At 37.4% G+C, this 18,624-nt stretch overlaps 1 protein-coding gene across 1 annotated transcript in view; it reads left to right on the forward strand.

Moving 5' to 3' along the window:
* Window positions 1-18,624, forward strand: part of STPG2 (sperm tail PG-rich repeat containing 2) — a 574,923-nt gene that overhangs the window by 124,740 nt on the left and 431,559 nt on the right. Inside the window, exons 8-10 of the mRNA XM_062198909.1 lie at window positions 4,781-4,888; window positions 12,635-12,794; window positions 15,927-16,087. Coding sequence (XP_062054893.1) covers window positions 4,781-4,888; window positions 12,635-12,794; window positions 15,927-16,087 — 429 coding nt within the window. The remainder of the gene's footprint in view (window positions 1-4,780; window positions 4,889-12,634; window positions 12,795-15,926; window positions 16,088-18,624) is intronic.

Genomic DNA, 18,624 nt, shown 5'->3' on the forward strand with positions numbered 1-18,624 from the left:
CCATATCAGTGAGCTGTACAAATGGACTTTTCTAGTGACTCCTCCTTACAGGAACACAGTTGAAGGTTAGTCTAAACAAAGGCCTACACAGGGAACCCAGCACAGTGGCTCCCAACATGTTCTTGTATGTTGATCTGTGATAACTAATCAAGCACCTAAAAAGAAACCTTTTAAAGTGAAATTGACAGTTTGAAAGGCAATGAATTGAAAAGCCCTTGTCTTGACTATTGAAGAACAGTTTTATTTGTCTTTTTTTCTTTTACTTCATAATACAATTGGTTGAACTTTTTACTTAACATAGAATTAATCATATGTGTATAAAATCAATTGTAAGTAGAACCTAGTAAAAAATAAGAGTGGGGATAAAGAGGGAGGAGGAATTTTTCTTTTTTTTGACAAGCAGAGTTAGACAGTGAGAGAGAGAGACAGAGAGAAAGGTCTTCTTTCCGTTGGTTCACCCCCCAGATGGCCGCTATGGCTGTCGTGCTGCACCGATCCGAAGCCAGGGGCCAGGTGCTTCCTCCTGGTCTCCCATGCAGGTGCAGGGCCCAAGCACTTTGGCCATCCTCCACTGCCCTTCCGGGCCACAGCAGAGAGCTGGACTGGAAGAGGAGTGACTGGGACAGAATCTGGCACCTCAACCGGGACTAGAATGTGGGGTGCAGGTGCCGCAGGTGGAGGATTAGCCTAGTGAGCCACAGCACCAGCCAAAGGAGGAGGAATTTTGTAACTGTAAAACTATATGGTTCTGCATAGATTCCTATAGACTTACTTCCAAGGATACAGCTAACAGCTTTCCTTGTGAATCCAAATCCCATTACACTGGGTGCTAATAATGCTATCTTAAATGTTAAAATGACCAATTTAATGGTAAATTGATCTTATAGATAGGATTAATTGTTAAAGGAATCATATAAATATGATCAAGCGTCTGCTAATAACAATAGATAGAATTAAAAAGGAGAGAATGTTCCAACAGGGGAAGCAATTCACACAGCAGACTCATAGAATGACAATCATTCTAAATATCACTCTGACCTCAGAATCAGCCCTTAAGGCATTCTGGTCTAGCTGAAAAGCCCATGATAGCATTTCAAGTATGGCATGGAAAGCCAAGATACCGTGGTAAAAAAATGTCCTATGTGAAGGATCTTTGTGAGACCCCAGTGGAAAGAATGGGCCATCAAAGAAGGATGTACTTTTCTGTGGAGGGAGAAGAGAACTACCACTTTGCTTATGGCCTAGCCTAATTACTGATGGAAACTGTGGACTCAGAAGACTTCATAGCCTCTCAGTGCATGTCAAGAGCCTCAAATGATCACTGACTTTGTACATAAGAGTGTTAATTGTTAAATTAACAGCAGGATTTACTGTGTACTTACTCCCCAAGCAGGACCTCTGTCCTAAATTAGTTGTACTATAAGAATTAACTGTAAAACTTGTTCTCAATTTTATATATGTTTTTGTGCATTTGTGTGTAAGTTGTTGACATCTTAGTGTAGAGTTGGTCTTCTATGTATAAAGTTAATTGAAAACCAATCTCAATGGAGAATGGGACTGGGAATGGGAGAGGGAGGAGGAGATGGGGACGGAGTGGGGGTGGGAGGGCAGATATGTTGGGAAGAATCACTATATTCCTAAAGTTGTACTTATAAAATTTGTACTCATTAAATAAAAGGTTTCTAAAAAATTAATAACATAACATACAAGATAGAACAATAAAGCAGTTTTTAATAATAGCTTCTTAAAATCTTCAGCTCTTTTTTTTTCTTTAAAAAGTTACCATGGATTGATTAGAATTACTTTTTGCCGTTACTGATCTGAATTAAGCATACTTTTTTCTAAGTTGATACCTGTGTTACATCATTGGCTCTATCTGTTTACAGAACTGTCCCAAACATTGAATACAATAGAGGTCAGGGAAAAAGAAGTCCTTTGGAACTTGGAACCTAAAAGAGGATGCATTAATACATAGAACCATCAGTGTTTTAACTTTATGAGCAGTAAATCTGATATTTAGTTTTTGAAGAATACAAAACTGTGAATGACAAAAGACTTTAAATAACCATGTTTAAAATTATGAACTCATTAACCAACAAGAATTGGCACTTACTTACTCCACACAATATATTTGAAAGCACCTGTAGAATTTTACAAAACATTTATCTATTTTAGGACTTTGGGCCTTTCTCATTAAGATAACCATCATGTCTGATAACACAAGATCATTAGACTTGTAACCTTTGGACATTTGTATTAGTAGCATTTTACATATCATAACTTAAAATTTAGTACCACTTCACATCTTGACAGTGCCTTTAATATAATCCAAATAGCCTTATTAGTTGGAGTCTCTGTAAGATGAGACACATATCATTTGATATTCCCAGGGACCCAACTGGAAATATCAAAGTCCAAATAATTCGGAATTTTGATTTTTTTGAATGCCTGTCAAAGATGCCAAGAAGGCTTAAAATACCTGGTTGAAATAGGATCCCTTAACATCATGACATAATGTAGACAAGATTTGATGATTGCTGCAAAGTGATTAGTCAAATGCTTTATAATGAATATACATTCAAGCAAACTATAACTGTTAATAAAAAACTCAACCATTTTACTGCTCTTTTTTTATCTTTGTAAAGCAAAGTTCCTTTGGAATTTTATAAAAAAGCAGAAAAAAGGAAAAGGAAGTGCTTGTGAAGCAATCAAGATTTTATTTCTAATTTTATTTGAAAAAGTTCTTTTAGAACTGTTCATTTATCCTATTACTCACACTTAATACATTTTCTGTGATCCATATTAATGACTACTTTTATAACTGCTGAAAACAAAGGAGAGTAATTGTGGTTTGTCCTTAGCTGATTTTTTTTAACCATGTCTGGCCTATACATGGAGAAGAAGCATCTCTCTAAAATTCCATAAAAGCCATTAACACTGTTTGTAGCCATGCTACCCATTTTTATATATTTGGTACATGGTTTTACTACATGTTCATAGTTTAAAAATGATCTTACATGCGATGACTGAAATGATCATTTCTGTCTGCCACCAAGTAGTGTCAAAAATTGACTCATTTGAGGCAAAACGTATACTTGTGTGTATGTTTTTGCACTCTGAACTGCTATGAAGAGGTATAAGTGTATGAGTTTCTTCTAATGTAGGTGTTTTCTCCCAATTAGATTTCTTTTAATACGAGTATATGATCTGTATATTTTACTATATCCAGAAATGCCTAATACATTTACTTAGCGACACGTTATTTGACAGAGGAACATATTTCTACATCATAATGTGGCCAGTGAAAATGTAGGCTTCAATTCATATATTAATCAATTCATCCATTATTCTGGGAAATATTAACACTTACTGTGCTAAGGGTACTCTTCTATGTGTGAGAGTTACAACAGTGAACAAACAGAAAAAACAAAAACAAACAAATAAAAAAAAACAAACCTTCCCTTCTAGAGTTTACAACATGACAAAGAATTTTTTTTGAAATAGTAGTAAATGATAGGAGTTTTGAAAAGGCAGGAAACTGGACAAGAATTATTTGGGATAAAGCAATGACATTTTAGATTAGATAATCTTGAAATGACTTATTGGGAATATGTACTAATGGAGAACATTGCTTAATGAGAACATTCCAAATGCCAAGGTCCTGAAGCAGATGTGTTTGGGAAAGAGATGGAGCTAGATGGAATGAGGTGGGGGGGAGTGGTAGGAGATGAGGTTAGAGTGATAATAGTATGCTTTGGGGTGGAATTCGGACTATATGAAGTGCTCTGGACTTTGCTCTGAGATTAGAAGTGGTTGATGGGTTTGGGATAAGTAATATAGCCAGTTTGGAGTCTGGAGTGAATTCATCACTGGCATCTATATTAATTGACTGAAGATGGACAAGAGTGGAAACAGTGGACTGTTGGGAGACTTTTACAGTAATTCTTTTATGAAATGATGGCTTGAATCAATGTGGTAGTTGTGGAGGTGGAGAGAAGTGGTTGGATTTGGATGTAGGAAGACAGGAGTGACAGGATGTGCTGATAGAGCTTCATTATACATCCAGTTTGTAAGCCAAGTAATTCTATTCATAAATTAATAAAAAATTCTTTCAGATGTGGAAAAGTAGATACATAGAAGATATGAAACTAACATTTTTTTTACTATGAAAGGTACTTTATCAAAGTAATTAAATGATTTGATAATGAATAAATAGCATGCCTTGCTATACATTTAATTTATATTGCTAAGGTGTTAAAGAACTGAGTTCCATGACTTAGTCAATTAATTTTTATCTCTTGTAAAGTATCTAGTTAAAAGTTTAATGTCTTACATCATCTAACATTTGTAGTTAAAATATTTCTTAAAACCCATTTGTTGGAAAAAATAGCAGGCTATTCATTAATGGAAATTTCAAAAGATAGTACAGTATTTTTAGAGGAAAGCTAGTGAGATGATTTTAAATGGAATAACTCTAGAAGTCATTTTTATTTCTTTAATCATGTGACGAGCTGGATAATTTTTTTGAGTTTTGCCAATAGAGGGCAGCAAAGTTTCAAGCAGTGTGTTTTCAGGTTGAAGGGAAGCTTTACTAAGGAAAATTTTTGTTGCTCTTTAAAAAGTGTGTTCTGGCTTGCATTTCAGTCAAATGCTTTGGTCATATCATATAGGAATTTGCTGAAAAATTCTTTATCTTGGTGTAGATATTTAGCCAACTGTTCCTCTCATGTGCTGTAGACTCTTGGTTAATGAGAATATATGTTTCTTTTTTATAATTTAGGGAGTACCGGGTCCTGGAAAGTATGATATTAAAAGTCAGTTCCAGAAGACTGAAAGTTCATCACCCAATGTGAACACTGCATCTCATGCTTTCCTTTCTCAATCCCAGGTAACCATCATTTTCATGTACTAAGTCTAATTGGCCTAATGTGAGGTCAACCACAAATTTAATGGCACTTAAGGAGATTATAAAAAGAAAAGTGATATGTAATCAAATTTGAAGGGCCGGCGCCACGGCTCAACAGGCTAATCCTCCGCCTTGCGGCGCCGGCACACCGGGTTCTAGTCCCGGTCGGGGCACCGGATTCTGTCCCGGTTGCCCCTCTTCCAGGCCAGCTCTCTGCTGTGGCCTGGGAGTGCAGTGGAGGATGGCCCAAGTCCTTGGGCCCTGCACCCGCATGGGAGACCAGGAGAAGCACCTGGCTCCTGCCTTTGGATCAGCGTGGTGTGCCGGCCTTGGCGGCCATTGGAGGGTGAACCAACGGCAAAGGAAGACCTTTCTCTCTGTCTCTCCCTCTCACTGTCCACTCTGCCTGTCAAAAAAAAAAAAAAAATTGAAACAGATATGTTCTGGCAAAAACATGACCCAAAATATGGGGAAAATGAAATGAATTCAGTTTAGATATTAACAGTATTAATATCACAGAGCAATGTTTGAATTAGAACCATCTATTAAACATTTTCTGCTAAGCAAATTTGTGTATGTGAACATCTGGTTTTGAAGAAATATCTATTTTAGTATATTTTAAAATCTACTTTGCTAATGAATGTGTTAACATGTAACTTACGACACAAATGTATATTTAAGAGCAGGTTTTAAAGGCTTTCTGTGGAAGCTGGCCATAGGTGGTATCTATGGTTGCCACTGGGGCCATCATTACTGATGGTATGGTCATAGAATATATTTCTCCAAAACCACTTCAAAGTCTTCCTGGAATTTACTAAGGGGACTTCAAGGTATATAAGATATTTCTAAAGCAAGACAATTATAAAACTCACAAACATTTATAATGTGACAGCCTCCAGAGCAAAATAGTTGTGAATTTATCTAACTGTCCTATGTATAGCTCTGAGTATCTTATTTAGTTTGGGAAAGTGACTAGAGATGATGACTTTGGTTTTATTTCCCTTGTAGATTAATACATAGATTGTAGGTATATTTTGGAGCTATAATTAATCTGACTTTTTAATGAGTTAGATGTTGTACTGAGGGCCTAAGAAGAATCACAAATTAATAGAGTGACTTGATGATTCTGAAAGGACTACACAAGGGTGCAAACTGATGAAATCTTTACTTAGTATATATTGAATCGATCTTCTGTATATAAAGATAATTGAAAATGAAAAAAAAAACTTGGTTTTAAATTGGATATTGCATAGAAAATTAATCAATTTTTAAAAAATATCATGTAGGATCTCTGTCCTTAATGTGCTGTACATTGTGATTTAATGCTATAACTAGTACTCCAACAGTATTTTTCACTTGGTGTTGCTATGTGGGGGCAAACTGTTGAAATATTTACTTAATATATACTAAACTGATCTTCTGTATATAAAGAGAATTGAAAATGAATGTTGATGTGAATGGAAGGGGAGAGGGAGTGGGAAAGGGGAGGGTTGAGGGTGGGAGGGAAGTTCTGGTGGGGGGGGAAGCCATTGTAATCTATAAGCTGTACTTTGGGAATTTATATTCATTAAATAAAAGTTTTTAAAAAAGGACTACACAAGACAAATATATGTGGGATAGAATACCATGTATGCCCTCAATTTTTTAAAATATACTTTTTCCTACTAGAACTCTCAGTTTTTCTATATTTCTATTCATATGATGTATAGCCCTAATTTTACATGACTTGACAGCAGTCATAATTCAAAAGTATTTTTAGAAAAGGAAAAGATATGACACCACTGTTGTTTAAGAGGATGATGGGTAAAATATGTGGAGGAGTTAAAACCAAACAGGATTTCCTGTTAGGGGTAGTGTCTGCGTTGACTGTAAACAGCTATTTTTAATGATTATGGTAGAAAAAGTGTAATGCAATGAACATGGTAGAGTTAGAACACAGAATTTCTGATGTATGGGAATAGACAGATGATTCTAGGATAGCTGTTCTAGTCTCTGACTTAAGGCATTGTCTGATATTTAACACCATTGATTTACTGTATGTTTTCAACTATTTTCTTTTTTTTTAAATATTTATTTATTTGGGGCCAGTGCCGTGGCTCACTTGGTTAATCCTCCGCCTGTGGTGCTGGCATCCCATATGGGTGCCAGATTCTAGTCCCAGTTGCTCCTCTTCCAGTCCAGCCCTCTGATGTGGCCTAGGAGGGCAGTGGAGGATGGCCCAAGTGCTTGGGCCTCTGCACCCACATGGGAGACCAGGAGGAAGCACTTGGCTCTTGGCTTCAGATGATCGCCACAGCTCTGGCTGTGGTGGCCATTTGGGGAGTGAACCAATGGAAGGAAGACCTTTGTCTCTGTCTTTGTCTCTGTCTCTCTCACTCTCACTCTCTTTTTTTTTTTTTTTTTTTTTGACAGGCAGAGTGGACAGTGAGAGAGAGAGAGAGACAGAGAGAAAGGTCTTCCTTTGCCGTTGGTTCACCCTCTAATGGCCGCCGCGGTAGCGCGCTGCGGCCGGTGCACCGCGCTGATCCGATGGCAGGAGCCAGGTGCTTATCCTGGTCTCCCATGGGGTGCAGAGCCCAAACACTTGGGCCATCCTCCACTGCACTCCCTGGCCACAGCAGAGAGCTGGCCTGGAAGAGGGGCAACCGGGACAGGATCGGTGCCCCGACCGGGACTAGAACCCGGTGTGCCGGCGCCGCAAGGCGGAGGATTAGCCTGTTGAGCCACGGCGCCGGCCCTCACTCTCACTCTTACTCTCACTCTCACATTCTCATTCTCACTCTCACTGTCAATTAACTCTACCTGTCAAATAAAAAATTATTTATTTATGTGAAAGTTGGAGTTACACAGATAGCAAAGGAGAGGCAGAGAAAGAGAGAGAGGTCTTCCATCCATTGGTTCATTCCCCAATTGGCTGCAATGGCTGGAGTTGTGCCCATCCGAAGCCGGGAGCCAGAAGCTTCTTCCGGGTCTCCCATGTGAGTGCAGAGGCCCAAGGACTTAGACCATCTGCTGCTTTCCCAGGCCACAGCAGAGAGCTGGATTGGAAGTGGAGCATCTGGGACTCCAACTGGCACCCATACTACAGATGGTAGCTTTACCCGCTACACCACAGCACCAGTCCCTCAACTATTAATTTTCAAAACACAATAGTTTATTTTTGGGAACATTGGTTCTCAAATCTGGATGCATATTAGAAACACTTGGAGAATTTACCCACAGGCCAACCTGCCCTTCACTCTTTCCCAGGGATTATTTCAACTGGTCCAGAATAGGACTTTAGATCCCAGTATTTTTTTCTTATTCTTCAAGTCCAGAATTGAGAATAATCATTTTTAAAACATTGCACTCAGCATCTAAATAAGAAGATAGGCGTGGACAGTTCTTGGCCTGGCATTTAAGATAATCAGTTAGGATTCTGACATTTTCTGTTGGAATACCTGGGTTTATACCTTCCTCCAGCTCCTGATTTCAGCTTCCTGCTAATGTGGGCCCTGGGCAGGCAATAGTGATGACTAAAGGGATTGTTTCTAGCACCCTTGTGGAAGAACTGCATGGGGTTTCCAGCTCCCAGCTTTGGCCATCTTAGGCCAGGCCCAGCCCCAGTAACTTTGGAAAGGATGTGAACTCTCTCTCTCTCTTTCTCTCTTTTTCATTTTTCCTATCTCTCTTTTATATTTGTTTCTCTGCCTCACAAAACAATTGGTAAGATGGTGTTTAGGAAAAATAGCAGAAAATGCTTTTAGTACTTCCAGTGATTTTTTTGGGTAGTGTTAATATTTACCTACTATACAAAATACAAAAGAGCATAATTTATATATGACTTTTGTGTGAAAGAGAAGGGGAAATAGGAAAACATACATGTAACTATTTGTATGAACAAAACAAAGATAAACCAGAAAATAATGTCATTGGTTATCTATATTGAATGCTTTAAGGGTAGAGCGCACGTACAAGTATGTTGCAGCTGATTTGTATTGGCTTTCTTGAGAAATTATTAGTTTTCTAGGAGTTTTGCAAGTTTATTTATGTTATGTTGCTAATGTGAAAACAGTCACTGCTTTGAGTTTGTTTATACCATGGAAATTGGCAAATGTTACAAGTTGAGACTTTCTCCCCCTAGTGGCGTGGCATCCCATGGGTACCTTTATTTATTTATTATTCATTTTTAGGGATTATTTATTTCTTTATTTGAAAGGCAGAAAGAGAGAAAGAGAGAGAGAGAAACACACTCCCACACACACATACCCACACACCCACACGTGTTTCATTTGCTGGTTCACTCCCCAAATGAATGTTACAGCTGGGTCTAGGCCAGGACATAGTCGGGAGCCAGGAACTCCATCTAAGTCTCTTGTGGGTAACATGAACCAAAATACTGGGGTCATTATCTGCTTCATCCTAGGCACATTAGCAGGGAGCTGGATCAGAAGCAGAGGTGAGACTCAGGTTCAGGCACTCTAATAAGCAATGTGGGTGTCTCAGCCGACAGCTTAATCCACTGTACTACAATGTCTGCCTGACTCTATTAAAAACAAATGTTTTGTCTTTTAGAAGCATGTTAATATTTCACATATTGAAGAGTAAAAGGAAATTAATAAGAATATTAAGGGTTTAAAAAGAAAGTAAACTAGGGCCGGCACTGTGGCACAGTGGGTTAAAGCCGCTGCCTTTAATGCTGGCATCTCATATGGGCGCTGGTTTGAGTCCCAGCTGCTCTTCTTCCAATCTAGCTCTCTACTGTGGCCTGGAAGACAGTAGAAGATGGCCCAAGTCCTTGAGCCCCTGCACCCACATGGGAGACCTGGAAGAAGCTCCTGTCTTCTGGCTTCAGATCAGCTCAGCTCTCGTTGTTGCAGTTATTTGGGGAGTGAACCAGTGGAATAGAAGATATCTCTCTCTCTCTCTCTGGCTCTACCTCTCTCTAACTCTGTCTTTCAAATAAATAAAGTAATTCTTTAAAAAAAAAAGAAAAGAAAACTGAAATCAAATGAGCAATTGTATTCCAAATGAATACCCTTAACTCCCCTGAAAGGAGAAAAGGAAAGAATCATCCAGGTAACCACGGTATCTGATGCTTTAGTTTCAGGTGGGAAGGAGTGGTAGGTAGGAAGTATAAAACTTGCAAACAATTTTTTTAACAGAGATTATTTCTTTTATTTGAAAGAATGACAAAAGCCTGGAACTCCATCCAGGTCTCTCACATGGGTAGTAGGGGCATAAATACTTGGGCTGTATTCTGCTGCCTTCACAGGCACATTAACAGGGAGCTGGACTGGGAGAGGAGCAGCTGAATCTCCAACTGGTAACATATAGGACGCAAGCATTGCGGGCAGCAGCCTAACCCTTGTGCCACAACGCTGGCCCCACAAATTCTACATTATTTTTAGGTTGGTTTATTAAAATGGTATAGTTGAAGTAATCATGTAACTATTGTAGTTGCATTGAACAGGTTTGAGCAGACAAGTTGATATTGTGAGCCAGAGTTTGCACTGTGGAAAAAGATGCATAAAAATATGGATCTAGGGAGGGGCTGGTGTTGTGGCAGATTTACTTATGGAACAGGCTGATTTCAGGGCAATTGGAAGATGACTCTGCAATGTGTTCTTATGTCAGAACATGACTTTTGAAACCTTTTAAAAAGCTGAGAACATATCAGAGGAGCACAAGAATCAATTTGAAGTCCCCCCACCCTAATAAAAAGTTTAGTAATGAATTATAAATCATTAAATTGGCACTCATGAGTACATGTGGATAACAAATAGCTAGCTATCTAGATTGATAATGACAGAGATAACCGAAGGAAAAACAAGAACTCTTATTTACAGTAGAATGCTTATTGTTTACTGTTAAATGTAGAATGAATACTGGATTTGATCAAAATTAAAATCACTAGTGATTTTTGTCCTTACCACAGGACATTATGTGCCTTCTGATATAATGCCCTGAGAAAGCCATAACATGGCCTGTTTAATATTCTTTCCCAGAATACATAACCTGGATTATAATTATGTGCAAGCTTCAAATAAAGCCCAAGCAAGGCAGGTTTTATTGTACAAAAGGGAGGTGTGATATTCTTCCAGATTGTCAAAGTCACAAAAGACAAATACGTGTCCCTACATTAAAGGAGGCTACAGGAACATAATGACTAAAAGCAATGTGTGACTTAGGTTAGATTATATATGTAGAGAGAGATGGATGGACAAATTATTAAATCAAGTAACAAATTTGGAATATGAGTGGTAGGTTGGGTAACAGTATTTTATCTTTGATATATTTGCTGAATTTAATAACTGTGCTATATAAATATAGGAAAATGTCCCTATTGTTTGGTAAATACATACTAAAGTATTTATGGGTAAAAAATCTTTGATTCCTACTAATAATTACATATTTATTTAGAAATGTAAATTTAAATGTATGTGTGTATATATATATATGTTTATATGTAAGTTTACTGTGGTGCAAAAATTTTGAAATCTATGAAATTTTCTTATGATAACACATTCAATGAGCTTTTTGAAGAATATTTGAAAACATTTTGCAATACAATATCTTTTAATTACATTTTTTATGATCTTTAAAAAGTATTCTCAAGTGTGTTTGTCTCTCTATATGTGTTATTATGTATCTCTGTGCGTGTATATATGTGTATAGAACGTGTAAGAGAAGGAGAGACAGAGAGAGAGAAATGGACAAGGTTAAAGAGATAATGGGCAAACAAAGATCATAATTGGGGTAACAAGTTAGCCATAGATGAGTTTAGGTAATTATTATAGAGGTATTTTCTATATTCTTTTTATTTGTCTAAATTTTCTATAAGTTTGAAATTATTTTAAAGTAAGAAGTTAAGAAGTAGGATACACAGTGATATATTTTCTGAGAGTTCATAGTTATAGATACATATATATTTAATGCTAAGAAGTTTATACATTAAACTGGACTTCTAAACAACTTAATGTAAGATTTTATTTTTCATGAGGCTGGTGCTGTGGTATTTCACAGCTACTTTGAGACCCAGCTGCTCCACTTTGGATCCAGCTCCCTGCTTATGTGCCTGGTAGAGAAGTGGAACGTAGCTCAGGTTCTTGGGTCCCTGTACCCATATAGGAGACTTGGAGGAAGCTCCTGGCTCCTGACTTCTGCCTGGCCCAGCCCTGGACTTTACTGCTGTTTGGGGTGCGGACCAGCAATTGGAAGATTTCTTTCTGTCTCTGCCTTTCTCTGTGTAACTCTAGCTTTCAAGTAAATAAAATAAATCTTTAAAAAGATTTTATTTTTCTTTAATTATCAAATGAAATTATTGGTTTAATAGAACATAGATGTTGAAGAACCTTGTCAATTCATTTAACCTGATTACAAAAAAGAAATTATGTTAGAGTATACAGTTTTTTATCCATTATTCCAGTTTTCAGAACCCTCTAAATGTGAAATTATCCATACACTGATATCTAGGATTTTATGTTGAGATTATTTCCCTTAAAAAGTCTATCTGCCTTAATAAGGCATTTAATGCATTACTATATTAGCATATAGGTGATATTACTAAAAGCTCATATATTTTACGTTTTGATAGGTATAAGATCTTAATTTATTTACATTTTATTTACTCCATTAAGAAATAAATTAAACTTTGAGTGTTACATTACTCAGAATACTGCTTTTAACTCATGATATATCAAAATGTCCAATAGTTTTTCACTGGTATATTTTCCTGTTCTTCACTAGAGATTTGTACCTGTGAAATCAGTCACACCAGCTCTTGGTACGTATAATGAACCTCAAATTGCTGTTAAATCCTCAAAGAAAACATCAGGACTGAAAAGTTCCTCATTTGGCCAAAGAACTGCTCAATTTACACAGGACTCCAGAGCAGAGGAAATGCCAGGTTAGCAATTAATACACATATTTATATGCTTTTGCTTTAAGTAACTAAGTATTCTTAACAAGGTAGATGCCCCTGAGAGTACTTTTTTTATCCTGTGGTTGGTAGTATCATTTTAAGTCAACTTTTTTTTTTTTTAAGCATTAGCTATCTACTATACACAGAGAAGTCAAAATAATGTACAGTTTTAAAAAAGATTTCAATTTAACCTTTCATAAATATCAATTGTAATTTTCTATTTTTTTTCCTTAGGGAATTTCATAATTTTCTGCTGGTGATTTACATACATAATGTTATCAACTCAGTAGTAACTACTAGTAATAAAATTTATGATTAGTTTTATTAAACTTATATTTTCAGGAATGCCCTCTCACATATTCTAGTTTTCTCTAAGTATTCTAATATATAAAACTCATAATAAAGAACCAAAGTTACTAATAGAATTGCTAAAATGGTTATTTATTGCCTTGTAACACACTTAGTGGCTTAAAGCCATAGAATTTTCTACCACATATCATTTTGTGAGATGACTAGAATACAGGGCTTAGATGGAACTGTCATTCCAAGTAAAGCTAGCACCAGCATGCTTGCCTTAGGGCAAGCAGTCTGACCTTTAATGCGGTGACTCAGGACACCATGAGACCTGACCAGATGCTGCAAGGCTTTTCCTAACTCAGCCACAGAGGTTCCAGTATATAACTTCTTCAGCTTTTTATTAGTCAAACAAGTCACCAGGGGTAACACCTACTGAAGGGAAGGACATAAAGCTGCATCTCGTAATGACAGGGGTAGCAAAGAATTTATAGAAATTTCTCCTGCAGAGTTTCCTGTGGCCACTGCTATATTGCCTACCATTTAGCACCCACTCCTGTTTTAGGACCCTAAAATCTCCTAGAGTTACAGAATGATTTCAGAGTCCTAGATTCCATCATATGAATAAGTATAAGTAAAGGTGAGAATTCTTGAGTGTAGTTCTTGTGCTCTATTTTGTGAATGATTTCTCTGTATCAGAAGATTTATAAACCAAAGAGATGTGTTGGCTCATCCAACAGTACCAGGAGAGAGGTAACAATAATCATATCTCTTCAAAAAGAAAGACTACCAGTCTGCAGCAGTCACTGGGTTAGAGTAATTCTGAAATCTTATGAGGTATATGTTGCTATTTTCTTGATGAGGATCTAGTTAGACTCTGGGAGTGATTCTGTGTGATTTTTTTTGACTCTTGGTTCAATATTTTGTATCATTATTTCCTTTTTATAATAAATAGACTTGTTTGCAGCTTAACCTACTTTCTGCCTACCAATTGGGGGTCTATAAGTTACTTTTCATTCAGTACTGTCATTGTCACTTGCATCTCAGGTTGGTACAATTTATTGTAAAATCTTGTGAATTTCTAATTATGTTAATTTATAATCAAATTCCCTATAAATAGCCACATTTCTCTTTTAGAGAAAATTTTGTTTTGGATCATCTTTGAAGCAGTTATGTTTTAACACCCTTAAATTCTTAGAAGTCTGTTATTCTAGCCAAGAGATATAGAATATAAGATTTGAAGATTCTTACAGGACCTTCTATTTAACTGAGAGATTCTATGAGCAGCACACTAAATCTTTCAGAAAAAGGAAACAAAGGATCTTATAGCCTTTTTGATCTTTACCCTGAAGTCATTTGTTTGAGAGATATTTGCTATCTGGAGAGATAGAATGAAAATAATGTTTTTAAATCAAAATTTAAAAATTATATTTCTTTTTCAGTTTGTATAAATTCTACTTGAAAAAATGAACTGTTTAAATTCAGTTCTTTCTAACCATACCTTTTCTTACATGAATAAAAGCAACTAGTTGTCACTTTGATATCCTTTCTGGAAGATTCCTTAGAATCCACGAGTTATTAAGTCTTTTCTTCATTACCTCAAGTGTTTGTTTTAGTAAAAGTATTAATTTTGTAATAATTTTACTATTAGTTTTGCAATTTCATTGCATAATACAAGTTATCTTTTCTCTAGCAATCATAGCATTTTTCCTCTTGGCCTTTCTACTCATCACCAATAGTCTCTTCAAGGACTCTTTTCAGAGTCTTGAGGTTGCTCTAGTTTTTTTTTTTTAAGATTTATTTTATTTATTTGAAAGACAGAGTTACAGAGAGAGGTAGAGTCAGAGAGAGGTCTTCCATCCGCTGGTTCACTCCCCAGATGGTTGCAACTGCCAGAACCAGGAGCTTCCTCCGGGTCTCCCACATGGGAACAGGGGCCCAAGGACTTGAGCCATCTTCTACTGCTTTCCCAGGCCATAGCAGAGAGCTGGATTGGAAGAGGAGCAGCCAGGATGAGAATTGGCGCCCATATGGGATGCTGGCGCTTCAGGTTGGGGCTCTAACCCACTGCACCATAGTGCCAGTCTCTGCTCTAGTTTTTTACTCGTTGTCTGATTCTAAATTGCCACAACATCAGGGCGGGGCCAGGCTGAAGCCAGAATTCTGGAACTCCATCTGGATCTCCCATGTGGATGTGTGGATGTCAGGAGCCCAAGCTCCTGGGTCGTTGAATTGGCATTTCAATATGAAATAATGACATTGCAGGATGTAGCTTAACACACTGTGCCACAATGCTGCCCCATTGACAGTGCCTCAATAGCCTCCTGTCAGCTTACTCTGGCAAGAGGGTGTTTCTCAGCTTGTAGCTGACCACCTAGATGCAGGAATAGCTGGCAGCTGGGCAGGTAGCAGTGTGTCTAAGCATATTTTTCTAGTTTCCTTTTTTTTAATTATTTTGTCAATGCTATTAACATAGTCACATATACATCTTAGAACTGCAGTAACCAAAATCTAGTTATTATTTCAACTGGATTGAAATCTGAAGCTATAGTAAATTCTGAAACTAATAGTACAATTAATACAAAATTAATACTTTTACTAAAACAAATACTGTGAAATGTATATGTGTGAAAACTGAATATGTGTGAAGAACCTTTTTAAAGATTTATTTATTTATTTGAAAGTCAGAGTTAGAGAGTGAGAGCCAGAGAGAGAAAGAGAAGAGGGCTCTTTCTAAAAAATTAATTTATTTAGAATAGCTCAGTTCAAAAGCTATAATTAACTCATGCTTATTCTTACAAATGATATTCTTTATACTTTTAGGTCCTGGGTTTTATGATATCCTAAACAGTACTATAATTTCTAATATTAGAAAAACATCCTTGAAGAAAAAAAAGGAAACCGCATTTGGTTCTTCTGCTCCTCGGACTTTTTTCCTGGTTCAGAAACAAGCTTATACTACTCCTGGTCCTCCTGATTATCAGGTAGTACATTAATATCAAAATGCTATTCTTTAAGCTATTTATTCTGAACAGTTTATACACAGGGATAGTTTTATGCAGATTGCAATGCAAATAATTATGCACTACATGTTTTGGTACTCTATTACCACAGATCAGGGAAACATATGGTATTTGTCTTTTTGGGACTGGCTTATTTCACTAAGTATAATGGTTTCCAGTTGCATCCATTTTGTTGTGAAAGACAAGATTTCAGTTTTTTTAATGACTGAGTAATTTTTCACAGTGTGTGTGTATATTATATATCTATATATCACATTTTATTTATCCAGTCATCAGCTAATGGGCAGCTGAGTTGATTCCCTATCATTTTTTGTAAAGATTTATTTATTTGCGTGGTAGAGTTACAGACCATGAGAGGGAGAGACAGAGAAAAAGGTCTTCCTTTTCACTGGCTCACTCCCGAAACGGCTGCAATGGCCAGAGCTTGGCCAATCCAAAGCCAGGAGCCAAGAGCTTCTTCCAGATCTCCCATGTGGGTGCAGGGGCCCAGGCACTTGGGCTGTCTTCCACTGCTTTCTCAGGCCATAGCAGAGAGCTGGATATGAAGAGGAGCAGCCAGAGCTAGAACTGGTGCCCATATGGGATGCTGGCACTGCAGGTGGAGGATTAACATTCTGTGCTACAGCGCCGGCCCCATGATTCCATATCTTAGCTATTGTGATTTGTGCTGCAATAAACATGGGAGTACAGATAACCACACAGGAAATATTTAGATATTATGTTGTCATTGATTTCTATTTAATTGAAAAATTATGAATGACTAAATGACAAAAAAAACTATATATGTGTGAAATTGTCATTTTCCCATTCTATTGTTTATATCTGTTGTCTATATTCCAACTAAATTAGTGTCTTTTTATTTGTTAAACTTCTTATTCGGTGAGCCCTGGTCATTGAGACCATTTGGGGAGTGAACCAGTGGATGGATTCTCTCTCTCTCTCTCTCTCTCTCTCTCTCTCTCTCTGACTTTGCCTTTTACTGCAATTTAAATTTATAATATGTTCTCTCAAAAACTAAAAAAAAAGGCAGAAAGTATAGTAAATGGGAGAAGAGTGGGAGAGAGATAGAGAATATCATGTTCTTAGACTTGTATCAATATATTGAATCTGTTGAAAATAAAAATGTAAAAAAATTTTTTCATGTAATAGAGAAACCTTAGAGTTCTCTTAAAATTACATGTGAATTAGTAAAACATGATGTTAAACAGCTATTATAACTGTGTTCCATATAGTAAGCAAAGTAGAAGGGAGAACATATTAAATAGTAGAGAAATAGCAGAAATAAAAGGAGATACAAATCAAAGTTCTAGAGATGACAAAGATAACATTTGCAGAAACGTGCCCTGGGATGTGTTTAATCATGGGTAATCAAAATGGTGAAGGGCCATAGATTCAAAACACAAAAGGTGTTTAGTACTAAGAAGTGAAGAGTTCAGGAGAAGAAACCAGACAGCTGGTCTTAAAATAGGAAGTTTTATAATATAGAAATGTGTTCTGTGTGACAGGGGTCATGCAATCAAGATCAATGGGTGAAACTATAGCTTCAGATTTCAATCCAGTTGAAATAATAACTAGATTTTGGTTACTGCAGTTCTAAGATGTATATGTGATTATGTTAATAGCATTGACAAAATAATTAAAAAAAGGAAACTAGAAAAATATGCTTAGACACACTGCTACCTGCCCAGCTGCCAGCTATTCCTGCATCTAGGTGGTCAGCTACAAGCTGAGAAACACCCTCTTGCCAGAGTAAGCTGAGAGGAGGCTATTGAGGCACTGTCAATGGTGGTTTTGAGGGAGGGAGAATTCCATGGTCCAAACTGGCTTCTAGTCTGGCCTGGGAAGCTGATAGGGGTCTGGGTGACTACTTTGCTCCATTACTCTCCATTACTTCCTCCCATCAAAGCACTAGGCACAATTTGCTGTGGTCAAAATAAAGCTGAACTCTATCCTGAGTCAGGGAACAGTGGACAATTCTGCCATTGTTGGAAACTTACAGGGTTGGGTACAGGCAACTTTCAGGACAAAGAGTGGTTGCCCTATACCCTGTGGCTGTGAGAGTTCTGAGCATAGGCCCCTGAACTGAGATGGTTTTATGTTGCACTAGCTTCCCAAGCATCTGTATATTCTGACTGTGGAGACTCACATCTCCCCACCTGGTGGGGCTGGATCTTGTGGAAGGGTCAGGGAACACACTGAAGAATGAATGGGTCAGTGCTCTGAATGGTGCCCATTCTTAGCTGGGTGAGGTGCACTGTCATTGTGAGCTCCCTCTCTAAGCTGTCAATAAGCTGGTTCTCTAAGGCAGAGAGAAAGGCTGGGATGCTGAAGGCACTAGCTGTCTCCAACATCTTCTCTTGCCACTGACTGTCCAGAAGAATGCTACCACATTCTTTTTGGGAGTCATTTTGGATTCTTGCCCTACACATTAATTGTGCCCCAAGCTCCCTGGTCCCACCCATCACATATCCTTGGAACTCAAGTGTAAGCCTTAGGCA

Source organism: Lepus europaeus, chromosome 8 (genome assembly GCF_033115175.1).
Source record: "Lepus europaeus isolate LE1 chromosome 8, mLepTim1.pri, whole genome shotgun sequence".
In the NCBI taxonomy this organism is placed as follows: Eukaryota; Metazoa; Chordata; class Mammalia; order Lagomorpha; family Leporidae; genus Lepus; species Lepus europaeus.